This window comes from Eretmochelys imbricata, chromosome 6 (assembly GCF_965152235.1).
Source record: "Eretmochelys imbricata isolate rEreImb1 chromosome 6, rEreImb1.hap1, whole genome shotgun sequence".
NCBI classification, from domain to species: Eukaryota; Metazoa; Chordata; order Testudines; family Cheloniidae; genus Eretmochelys; species Eretmochelys imbricata.
In genome coordinates, this window is record NC_135577.1 from 60,255,862 (window position 1) to 60,267,489 (window position 11,628).

The window sequence follows — 11,628 nt, forward strand, 5'->3', positions numbered from 1 at the left end:
CAGAGGGTTAGATAGCCAAAGTTGGAGTTTAACTTGCAGCCAGAGAGAAGGGGAGCCAGAAGCTTAGGCTGGCAAGCTGGACTGCCTAGAGCAGCGTTTCTCAAATGCAGCCACCATGGGCTTTTCTTGTGGCCACAGCCTCCTGTGGTGTAACTGGGGGGAGAGCAGCAGCCCTACCCCCTCCATAGTGCTCCTGGATGCACAGCCTTGCTGGAAGCCCGAGCAACCAACACCAAGGGTTGTGCAGACCGTGAGATCCCCATCTTTCCAGGGGAGGTGGGGCTCAGGATTTGGGCTTCAGCCCAGTGGTGGTGGGAAAGCAGGATCTGGTTGCGAGGCTTTGGGCTCCAGCCCCAGGGCTTCAGGCTCGGCAACCCTCCCTGGCCAGTGCCCCTGACATCTTCCCCTATCCAGGGCTTACTTTGTAATAAATAAATTACAATGATTTGGACACGTATATATGCATATTTGTTTTTCCGAAAGCTACTTGAGTATTTTAGTAAAAAAAGTGTGAGCACAGCCACCAGCAAGAGTTGGTGGCCACACTCGGAGGCCACCAAATAATTTGTCCTGAGAACCTCTGGCCTAGAGAGCAGCATATCAATTGAGGCCTGGGAAATCAGGTAGATAAGCCACTGAAGTCTGCTGCAAGCTCCCTTTCTTCCCCAACATTTAGCATTTTAGGTCAGTGAATATTTTCTTCTATGAGCTACAGATCTGTGTTTCTGTGGGTGTTTCTCTGGTAATGAGGGAATAGGAATAAAGTGTATTTGAGAGCAGTAGAATAAATTAATTACCACCATGGAATTTAAGAATTGTTCCTGCAATGACACTGGACCCTGCTCATACTTAGCAGTGAAGAACAGGAAACAAACAAGGACCTTGTAACTTAATACCAGGACCAAAGATCCATACATACTTGGAAACTTTCACCCCTTAATCCAGCAAGTATCAAACTGTAAAAGGAACATGTGCATATCAAGTTTACTTTGTTTAAAAGAGAGAAATGCCAAGCCCTGGCAGTCATTAAAAGGAGTAGTTATTTTTAGAGCAGTTTTATTACTGTCACCATGTATCAAGGAGGAAATGCAGAGTGAAGTATTTACTACTTACTTGTCCTGCATATTGTCCAAATTTCTTCCTGAGTCCGGTAGCCAATCCAGCAAGGCATTTGGCAGCCAAAGCAACCAACATGACATTTGTGTCCTTTCCAACAACCTGCAAAGGATGGACAACATTACAGGTCAACAGGCTGGATTTCAGAGAATCAGAAGAAGTCTAGGCAGAGGGCTACGGGCATTGAAAGGATGGCCAAAGCAGTTATACAAGCAGCAACAGTGAATTTATCCGAAGTTAAGAGTGAAGCAGTTACTTGGGGTACCAACTCAAACTGGGCCAGATAATTTCATTCATTCAATCCCAGAAGGATATTACATCACTGTCCTAGTACACTGAAGCAACATTTATCGTTCAATCAGTGAACTGCAATATAGTCCTGACCAGTCAATGAAGTTCCTGGGGGAGTTCTGCCCCACTGTGCAATGCCGAATGTATGCAGAATTAACAAGCCGTACAGAATTTCATTTTCTCCCATGGAATTGGTGCGGCAGAGCGCTGGACCCAGCAGAGCCCAGCTCTCCAGCTTGTAAATACAAGACACTAAGCGGGGGATTTGGGGGGGGGGGGGGGGGAAGAGGAGGGAAAGGAGAGAGCTGGAGGGTTCCAGGCAGCTGCACTTCCCAGTACATCTTGAAGGAAGGAGGTGGTGTGCAGGAAACACCATACAAGCCCTGGAGCCAACATCAGGCTGTTTCTCAATGCAGCTATCTGAGACGGGAGAGGCAGAGTTCTCCCCCAAGATGTACCCAGCTGGCATGTGAGACACACCAAGATTGAGGCGCCCAACAAAAGCGTAACAGAGAAACAGGAAGAGAAAGTTACTCATCTTGCAGTAAATGAGGTTCTTCGAGATGTGTGTCCCTGTGCCGTTGATCGGAGATCTTCGGTAGCAGTGCCTGATCGGGACGCACGCACTCAACCGCTTTCTCGCGGTCTCAGAGTCTGCTTGAGTCCCCCCCTCAGTTCCTTCTCTACCGTGGAAATGAGAGAATAGTATTCCAAAGTAATGGGGAGGAGGGCAGGGAGAGGAGCACCCACAGGGACACACATCTCAAAGAACCTCAGTTACTGCAAGGTGAGTAACCTCTTCCTCTTCAAGTGCTGTCCCTGTAGGTGCTCCACTCCAGGTGAATATGAAGCAGTACCCACTATGGCTGGTGGGACCTGGAGTTGCAGCAGCGATGACTGTACTGCGTGACTTACTATGGTGTCTGCCATGGTATCCTGCGTGATAGCATAATGTCTGGCAAATGTGTGGTCAGACATCCACATGGCTACCTTGCAGGTATCAGTAATAGGTATACTATGGAGGAAGGCAACAGATGTTGACATCGCCGAGTAGAATGAGTACTGACACCCTCGGGTGGTTGGACATTCTGAGTCCAGTAACAGAATCTGATGCAGTCAGAGATCCACTTGGAAAGTCGTTGCTTAGAGATAGCCGCACCCTTCCATCTCTTGGTAGTGGAGACAAATAGCTGAGGGAATTTACAGAATGGGTTGGGATAGAATGCAGGTAAGTATATTGGTTGATTAAGGTGGAAGGTAGACACCACCTTAGGGAGAAATTTAGGGTGTGGTCGCAAAGTAACTATCTTTAGAGAAGGTTGTGTAGGGAGGGTAGGCCATCAGGGGACTTATTTCCCCTACTCTCCTTGCTGATGTTTTGGCAACCAAGAAAGCTACTTTCATAAACATGTGGAGAAGGGATCAGGGAGCTAAGGGCTTGAAGGGAGGTTTCATAAGACTGTGAAGAGCTAGGTTGAGATTCCAGGTGGCTGCCGATAGATGAATCTCAGGATAGAGATTTTGCAGGCCCGTGAGAAAGCATTTTATTGTGGGGTGGGCAAAGAGTGAATATACATCCAGCAAATCATGGAATGTGGTGAGGGCCACGAGGTGTACTTTGATGGAAAAAGCGAGAGCCCATCCTGTTTTAGTTTCAAAAAGTAGTCTAGGATGTTAGGGAGGGTCACTGTGTGTGGCATCAAGCGTTTATAGGAGCACCACACAGAGAAGCGTTTCCACTTTTGCAGGTAAAGTCTTATGAGTGGAGTCTCTTCTACTATGCAGGAGGACATACCGGACTTGCTCAGAACAGGCTAGTTCGTGCGTTTGGAACCATGAAGGAACCACGCAGTCAGGTGGAGTTTCTGGAGCTGTGGACGAAGAAGCTGGCCGTTGTCCTTAGAAAGCAGATCTGGTCTGTTGGGGAGAGTCCGTGGAGGACGGATGGACATGCATAGCAGATAAGGATACCATGTCTGTCTTGGCCAAGCCAGGGAAATAAGTATGACCCGGGCCTTGTAGTCTCTGATTTTGCGTAGAACCCTGTGTATCAGAGGGACTGGTGGAAAGGCGTACATGAGGGAGTTGTTCCACGGAATGAGGAATGTCTCTCCTAGGGATGCAGTCCCAAGTCCCACTATGGAGCAAAAACAGGTGGCATTTGTGATTCTGGGTTGTGGCAAAGAGGTCTATCGATGGGGTGAAGAGCTGTCGTAGTATCGTGGGAAGTATTTCCCATGCATGTTCTTTGGAGAAGTGTCTGCTGAGTGTGTCGACAGCAGTGTTGCGACATCCGGGTAGGTATGAAGTGGTAATTTCGACGTGGTGTTGTATGCACCAGTTCCATAACTGGATGGCCTCCATGTATAGGGAGTGTGATCATGCTCCCCCGGTCTGTTGATGTAAAACATACATGGTATATTGTCCGTTAGGACCGGGATAGATTTGTTCTTTATGAGGGGGAGAAAGTGAAGGCAGGCGTGTGACTGTTCTGAGCTCTAGGAGATTTACATGCAGATGTGGTCTGACAGGGACCAGCGGCCCTGTGCTGCGTGTCCCCCCAGGTGCGCTCCCCAAGCAATCAGGGAAGCGTCCGTGGTGAGCATGCATGCCGGAGAGGGTTGATGGAAGGGAACTCCCATGTAGAGGTTCTCTGGTCTTGCCCACCATTGTAGGGAAGCTAGTACGTTCGCTGGAGGAGTTAACATCATACAGAAGCTGTGTCTGCTGGGTTTGTAGTGGGAGTTAAGCCAACCCTGAAGACATCTCATGTGCAGCCTAGCATACTTGACCACAAAAGTGGTGGCTGCCATGTGACCAAGGAGCTATAGGCAAATTCTTGCCTGTATCCTGGGACGAACGGTCCTGAGACGAACGGAGAGTGTGCGTATGAGATGTGTAATAGCGAGGAATCTGTTGTGTGGGAGCGAGGCTCTGGCTTGAATTGAGTCCAGGTGAGATCCAATGAACTTGACCCGCTGTGTGGGTGTCAGGGTGAATTTTTTGAAGTTTATTTGCAGACCTAAGCTGTGGAAGAGCGAGACGGCGAAATGGGTAGCTCGTAATGTCTCGTCGTACGAGGTGCCTTTGATGAGGCAATTGTCTAGGTAGGGGAAAAGTATGATTCCATGTCTGCAGAGGTGGGCAACGACTACGGCTAGGATCTTGGAGAATACTCCCGGTGCTGTGGAGAGTCCGAAAGGGAGTACCCTGTATTGAAAATGGTCGTGTCCAAGTGTGAATCGCAGGAAGCGTCTGTGTGCTGGATGAATGGACATGTGAAGGTAGGCGTCATGTAGGTCGAGGGCTGTGAACAAGTTCCCTTGTTCCAGCGCGGGTATTATTGTGCCCAATGCTACCATCTTGAATTTCTGTACACGTGCAAATTTGTTTAGTCGGCGTAGGTCTAGTATAGGCCTCCATCCCCCACTCGTCTTCTGGTTCAGAAAGTAGTGGGAGTAGAACACTTCCCCAAATGTTGTATCAGCACAGGTTCTACTGCATCTAGCTGCAGAAGATGAGCCACTTCTATGCGAAGTAGGTGCTCGTGTGAGGGGTCCCTGAAGAGGGATGGAGGAGGGTACGATATAAAAGGGATGGAGTAACCAGACTGAACTATTTCCAAGACCCAACAGTCTTGTGTGATCTGCTGCCAGGCATGGTGGAAAACCTGGAGGCGGTGGCCAAACAGGCGGTGGAGTCCAGGGGTGATCGCACTGACCCTCAAACACTTCAAAATTGTTGTTTGTTTCCTGATGGGTGGGAGGTAGCTAGTTGCACCTGATTTTTTCTGCACTTAGGAGGTCTAGCGCGATTCCTGGCTATATAGAATGGTCTGGGCTGTGGCCGGTGATATTGTTGAGCGCGTGGCCTCTAATCAGGTTCATACCCTTGTCTCCTGGGAAGGGACAGGTAGATGCCCAGGGTTGCTCTGGAGTCTTTCATAGTATGAAGGACTTCATTTTTTTTTTTGGGGGGGTGGGGGGGGGGCTTATCTTTATCAAAGGGGAGGTCCTCCACTGTGGTCTGCAGGTTTCTGGGGACACCGGATGCAGACAGCCAAGAAGATCTGCACATAACACTGCAGTTGCAGTAGTGCGGGCTGCTGTGTCCGCCATATCCAGAGATGCTTGTAGGGCTACCCTGTAGACTAATTGGCCCTTGACAAGGACTGACAAAGTCTGCTCTCCTGTCCTCCGGGATATGGGCGGTAAAATCAAAGAGTTTATTGTAATTGTCAAAACCATAGCTTGCAAGTAGGATGGAATGTTTGCAATTCAGAATTGCAAAGCAGAGGAGATATAGACCTTGCAGCCCAAGAGGTCAAGGCATTTGAAGTCCTTGTCTTGTGGGGTGGCCCGGTAGTGCAGCTCTTTTGTCCTGTGTGCCACTGCATCCACCACAAGAGAATTCATTGTGGATGGGAAAATACGAAGAAGTCTACGTCCTTAGCAGGAACATAATGTTTACGTTCAGCCTTTTTGCAAGTTGGTGGGATAGAGGATGGGGTCTGCCAAAGGGTGTCAGCTGGTTCTAGGAGTGCTTCATTTCTCCTCTAAAGGGATGTCCTGGCTGAGTGCCACCCTCTTGAAAAGTTCCTAGAATCGCTTAAAGTCGTCCAGGTTCTGTGGAAGCAGAGGCATGAGGGCTCCGTCTGGAGCTGATGGAGAGTTAGGAGTTGGTGAATCAGGGTATGGTTCATAGCCCACCTCTTTGGGGGGGCGGGGGAGGAGGGTTCAGGTGCTCTAGAAGTAGATGGAGCTGGAGATAGGGGCACAGAAAAAGCTTGTGGTCTGGTGGAAGAATCATGAGGGTGAGTGGCAGCAGAAGCCGGCCAAGGGTACCACTGAGGCCAAGGCATGGGATAAGAGAAGTTAGATTCTTGCCCATGGGGGGAGGGCAAAGTAAGGAAACTGAGGCTGGTGCTTGTGAGCTGTGACCTGAGGTGTAAATCGTTCCAGTGGAGGATGAGAGGCAGGTGGGGAAAACTCAACCTGCTGCTGCATATCGGGCTCGCTGTCAGTGAAAGTAGCCAAGTCAGGTGGGGAGAGTGGCTGGTCAGAGTAAGCACTGCGTGTCAAGGAGCGGAGAATCAGCCTCAGGAGCCACTGAGATATCATCCTGATTTAAGAATTGCTACTGCTCCCTGGGCTGTGATCCTGCTGAACGTGATATCCTGCTGAGCTCAGAAGCTTGTACTGACTTCTGTTTTGCTTTCGCCAGTGCCGCGGGCCGTTTGTAGGCGCCCTGCGGGAGGTCCGCTCCTGCTGCTGGAGTGGTAGGCAGGCTCGGTGCGGACGTTCTTGTTGGCACCGGGGCAGAATGCACTGTCAGCACCGGGTCTATTTTTGGTGCCGAGGGGACCTTCCCACTACGGGAAGTCGGGTCCCTGCCTCTGTGCGCCGTGGGAGCCGTGGCTGAGGTGCTGGGACAGCAGGAGGTGCCTGCCTTCGGCGCTGTCAGCACTGAGGGTAAGGATCTCGTAGGAGACCCTTTCCATGCAGAGACTTTCAAAAGGGTAGACTGTTGGTCTTCCTGCCTCTTCACCCGAGAGGGTGAATCCATGTTCCCAATCTGTTCGGACCTGACCAGGGACCGTGAGGGAGAGGGTTTGCTATTGCCCATCTCCATAGGTGGCTGTAGGGATTTCTCCATCATGAGCATTCTCAGCTGCAGGTCCCTGTCAAGACAAACCCTGGTTTTCAGGCTGGTACAGTGGACACACTTGGCAGGGACTTGTCTCGTCATGGCACTTCACACAGCATGAATGTCTGTCAGACCGTGGTATAGACTCTTGACAGGAGGCACATTTCTTAAATCCTGAAGACCCTGGCATTATTGCACTAGGAATGTCAGGGGAGAGTGTCTCAACAGGAGACAAACTTGAGGAAAAAGAAGTGGGTTTTTTTGGTTTGTTTTTTAAACTAGGTAACTATTCTAAAGGAAGGGAAATAACTGGGATGTTTCTAACTATTTCTGTGTCTTTGTACTTGTTTCCTTCAGTGACCAGGGAAGAGGTTCAGCACTGCCCTGAGTCCCGTCTTCAGCTGAGGACGGTTGAGAAGGAACTGAGGGGGGTGCGGGACGCGTGCGCTCAGGCAGACTAACGAGACAGCAGTTGAGCACGTGTGTCCTGACAAGGCACTGCTACCAAAGATCTCCAACCAACGGCAGTGGGACGCACCATCACCTGGAGTGGAGCACCCACAGGGACAGCACTTGAAGAACTGGGTTGTTATAGGGGTTTAACACTTCTCCTGGGAGAAACTTTTTTGTTCTCTTGTACTGTTACAGACATACTTGCTGACAGGTATTTTGAAATAAAATTACCAAAATAATTGAAACTGGTGGGATTATATTGTATTATTTTGACAAAGAAAATATGCAGAATTTTATAATATTGTGCACAGAAATTAATTTTTTGGTGCCGAATTCCCTGAGTATTAAATGGCTATGTACCACAGTTTGAGATTGCCATCTTCTGCTCAGAAAGTTTTAAGATGTTAGTGCAAGTTATGCCTTGCGTCTGGACTCAAAAGGGTCATTTGGTGGCTTCTACCACAGGCCCAAAACTCAATGAAGTGGGCGTACACACTCACAGGTGTGTGTACATTTTACACAGTGCATGACAGACCCAAACTCAAAGGCAATCAGAAACCAGATTCTACTCTCTCCAATTGAGTGTGCATCAGATTGTGAGTATGTACTGGGGGGGTGGAGGGGCAGGGTGTTAGTAGTGATTGATCTCAAATGAGTACATTTCAGAACAGCCTTTAAAGGGATGTATTTAGTCAGGCACACTGTTACTGGCAAACTTGAAAATCTCAGTCAGGAAGCCATATGGATTTCTGATGGAAGAATAAGTCAAGAGCTGGATGAGAAGTCTTCCCCATTTTGCAGAACTATACTTTAATCAATACAGACTAGAATTAATTTAAGACTAGGTGTTTGGATGGCAAGCTAAACAGGTATGTTGAAAGCATACATCTAAATGCATGTACATATTACACGTTTACAATGTAGTGCTATTTGTGTGTCTAAAAATGGCAGTTTTATGAAGAGCTGCAGGTTGTGGAGGTAGCATTCTTCTCTGTTTGGACTTGTGAAATCCCAAACAGGCAGCCAAAGCCCTAGAAAACTGCAGTCCCCCAAGGGAGAGTTGAGTAGGGAAAGGATTTTGCATGCTGCTCACCCAAAAATCAGATTTGAAAGTCAGAATGTAATACAATCAAGCGAAAGCATTAAATTAACACTATTTTTGCACCTTCATAAGCAGACCATTTGGTCTGAAGGTGGAAGGAATATGACCAATCCCTGGAGACTTGTGGAAAAGGCTAGGAACATAGGTTATAGACCACTGGTCTGATCCAGTGTGGCAATTCCTATCTCCAACAGTAGGCTGCACCACCTGCTTCAAAGGAAGGTGCAAGAAGCCTGCAGTAGGAAGTTGTGCAATAACCTACCTGCAGTGTTTCTTCCCAATCCCCATCAGAGGTTCTCCTTTTTCTCTCAAGAATGCGGTTTATAGCCCTTCCATATTTTTATTTTAAATCTTTACTATAAGAACTCTGAATATTCTTGTTATTTGTATAACCATCCAATCCTTTTCCAAATCCAGTTAAGCTTTTAGCCTCTGATGTTAAATAGCAATGTGTTCTACAGGCTGTGTGCCGTGTAAAAAGGTTTGCTATCTTTCAATTTCACTGAGCACCTCTTGTTCGTATTACAATAGCAGCATCCAATCTATCTTCTCTACACCAAGCTATTTTGAATATCTTTATCCTATTCCCTTTTATTTGCCTCAAATGCAAACAAACATTCCAAAATATCTTCCACTCTTCATTGGTATGTTTTCCATGACTAATCATTCATTGTACAACTCCAAATTGCTCTAATTCTCCTATATTTTTTGAGAAAGGGTGACCAGAACTGAACACAGTATTCAAGGTGAGAGCATACCACTGATTTATATAATTATATTTTCAGTATTTTTCTCCATCCCATTTTTTCTAAACTGCTCTTAAGTACCTGCAGGAAGAGACACATACCCAAATGTATTATTGAAGGAAAGGTCTTCTCAAATAGTATGAGAATCCAACAGACTACAGTTCCCAATGTTCAACAAGACAGAAACAAGCCAAAATAATTTAAGCACCACCCTATTGGGTGGGTGTGTTCATCAAAGTTATAATGTTGAGAGTAATTTGGACACAGGCATAGTGCCAGTATTTGGTCTTATGACCAGCGGTGGCCTTTCAGACATTAAAATCTAATCTTCTGGCATTAAGCAGTTAACTACTGCAATATAACAATGCAAAACACATGACTGGTACAGCGATTTTTACCTTCTTAAGAACTTTCACCAAGTCTGCATAGTCCCCTGCTTCCAGTCTGGGATTCTTCACCAGCATCTCAACAGCTTCCAGAGCTTCTTTCCTCTCTTGCCACTTTTTGGCTTCCTGCAAAGCAAAGCACTCTACATTTGTGTACACTAGACACCTAACAGCTCTAGGAAGGCTCACTCTAGACAGACTGTAGACTCTAGAGCCTAAGTTTGTCCCAAGAAATTCAAGTACGCTTAGTATCCTCGTATACGCTAAGCTTGGTGGTTACAGCTAGCCATTGGAATGCACTCTCACATTTCAGTTTCCATCTTGCTTTTTGATTTTACAGCTATTTATGCAGATTAGACAGCCTATATCTTGCAAACCAGCTCCCTATTATTCATGTAGCAGTACTGCCTATTTGCAGGATGTAGGTCAGTCTTAAAGTCCATCAGCCCTCACCTCTCAATATTGCAGAGTTAGTGGTTTAAACTTACTATTTTGTCATAGAAGTCTTTGGGAAGTTTGGAAAGAATCTCCACAGCTTCCAGTAGCTCATAAGCATCCACCTGTGGGACAACCTCATCCCCATCATCTCCTCCTGCAGGCCAAGATTGGAAAGATTAGTGGAGGTATGCAAGCTTAGCATAGAGGCTTGTCATGTCAGTCAAATTTCATTTTACACATTCCCATGCTCCCTTCATCAAAGACAAGAGGGGAAGTGGACTATGAATGGTAATGGTTTTGATACTAGGTTATTTGATACTATTTTCTCCCCCAGCTGTGTCTTGTTGATAGGATAGTGTGCCCCACTTGCTTTACATCCCTTTAAATTGAATGCACCTTTTTGGTCTGTTCTATTTCTTACTGGGTCTTTTAATAATGATGTGTTTCCAAATAAAGTACCAAGATCACATAGGTTACCTCCATCTGCATCCCCTCCAGCTGCTTGCTGCTGCTCAAACTTGGCTTTCAGCTCTTGCTGGGAACGCAGGAATCTGGTCTGTTTGGGAGCTGCTGGCGGTAGATTGACCCATTCTTCTTCCAGTTCTTTTAGCTGTAAAAATCACAAGAGTAATTCTTGGGGCTTTAAGCATGAAACATAACATTCCCCACCCACTGATACAGGATTACTCCAGGCAAGCTTCCACCTTATTAAAAGCAATGGTATCCCCCCCAAGTTGTCAGGAATTTTCTTCATTAGGTTTTAATCTTATGATCTGGGTGGGCTATTCTTTCAGTTCACTTGCAATGATATTATAATCCTACAACATTTGTCCTATTGTGGAGATGGCCAGAGGCAACAAAGCTAACCTCCCTCCTTCCAGAGGTATGGTAAACTCACTGTTTAGAATTGTCACTAGTTATCTTTATAGTGCATAGAAATATTACGAGGGGTGAGGGGAATGTTTACTAAAACAGAAACCGGTTAGAACAGTGGGAAAAGGTTATTTTTGGCTTTTGTGAAGAGGTTATGATCTAAATAAAGAGGAAAAATGGCTTGTTGAGTAAATGAGTCTTTATGCTACACCCATGCCATCAGATGCAGAGAGATTAATAAAGCCACTAGATAAGCAGGGTTGGGTCAGGCCAACTTTGAATACCTAGTTGTAGAAAGCAGTACTGGTAATTCAGTTTTTTAGGGAAAGGAATATCTTTAATATCTCTGTATACCACAGATGTTACTACATTACTGTTTAAAAGCAACAACTTCCCGTGTGACCACAATACTCATTTAAACGGTGGATGGATGTATGGGCATTTGAAAAGCATTGAAGATTGAACATTTAGTTTCCATAACACCATGCGATTACATTAAGACCTTCCTGTGCATAGACAATGCCTATCAAATCCTTGACATTACGAGATGCATTTATTTTTGTTATAATACATTGCA

The 11,628-nt window shown here is 46.4% G+C and overlaps 1 protein-coding gene across 3 annotated transcripts in view; it reads right to left on the bottom strand.

The window, feature by feature from the left end:
• Positions 1–11,628, bottom strand: part of CKAP5 (cytoskeleton associated protein 5) — a 100,487-nt gene that overhangs the window by 64,856 nt on the left and 24,003 nt on the right. For all 3 annotated transcript variants that reach the window (XM_077818629.1, XM_077818632.1, XM_077818631.1), the window contains exons 6-9: positions 10,656–10,788; positions 10,229–10,332; positions 9,753–9,866; positions 1,114–1,218 (exon numbers count right to left, since the gene is read on the bottom strand). In XM_077818629.1, the coding sequence (XP_077674755.1) occupies positions 1,114–1,218; positions 9,753–9,866; positions 10,229–10,332; positions 10,656–10,788 (456 nt within the window). The remainder of the gene's footprint in view (positions 1–1,113; positions 1,219–9,752; positions 9,867–10,228; positions 10,333–10,655; positions 10,789–11,628) is intronic.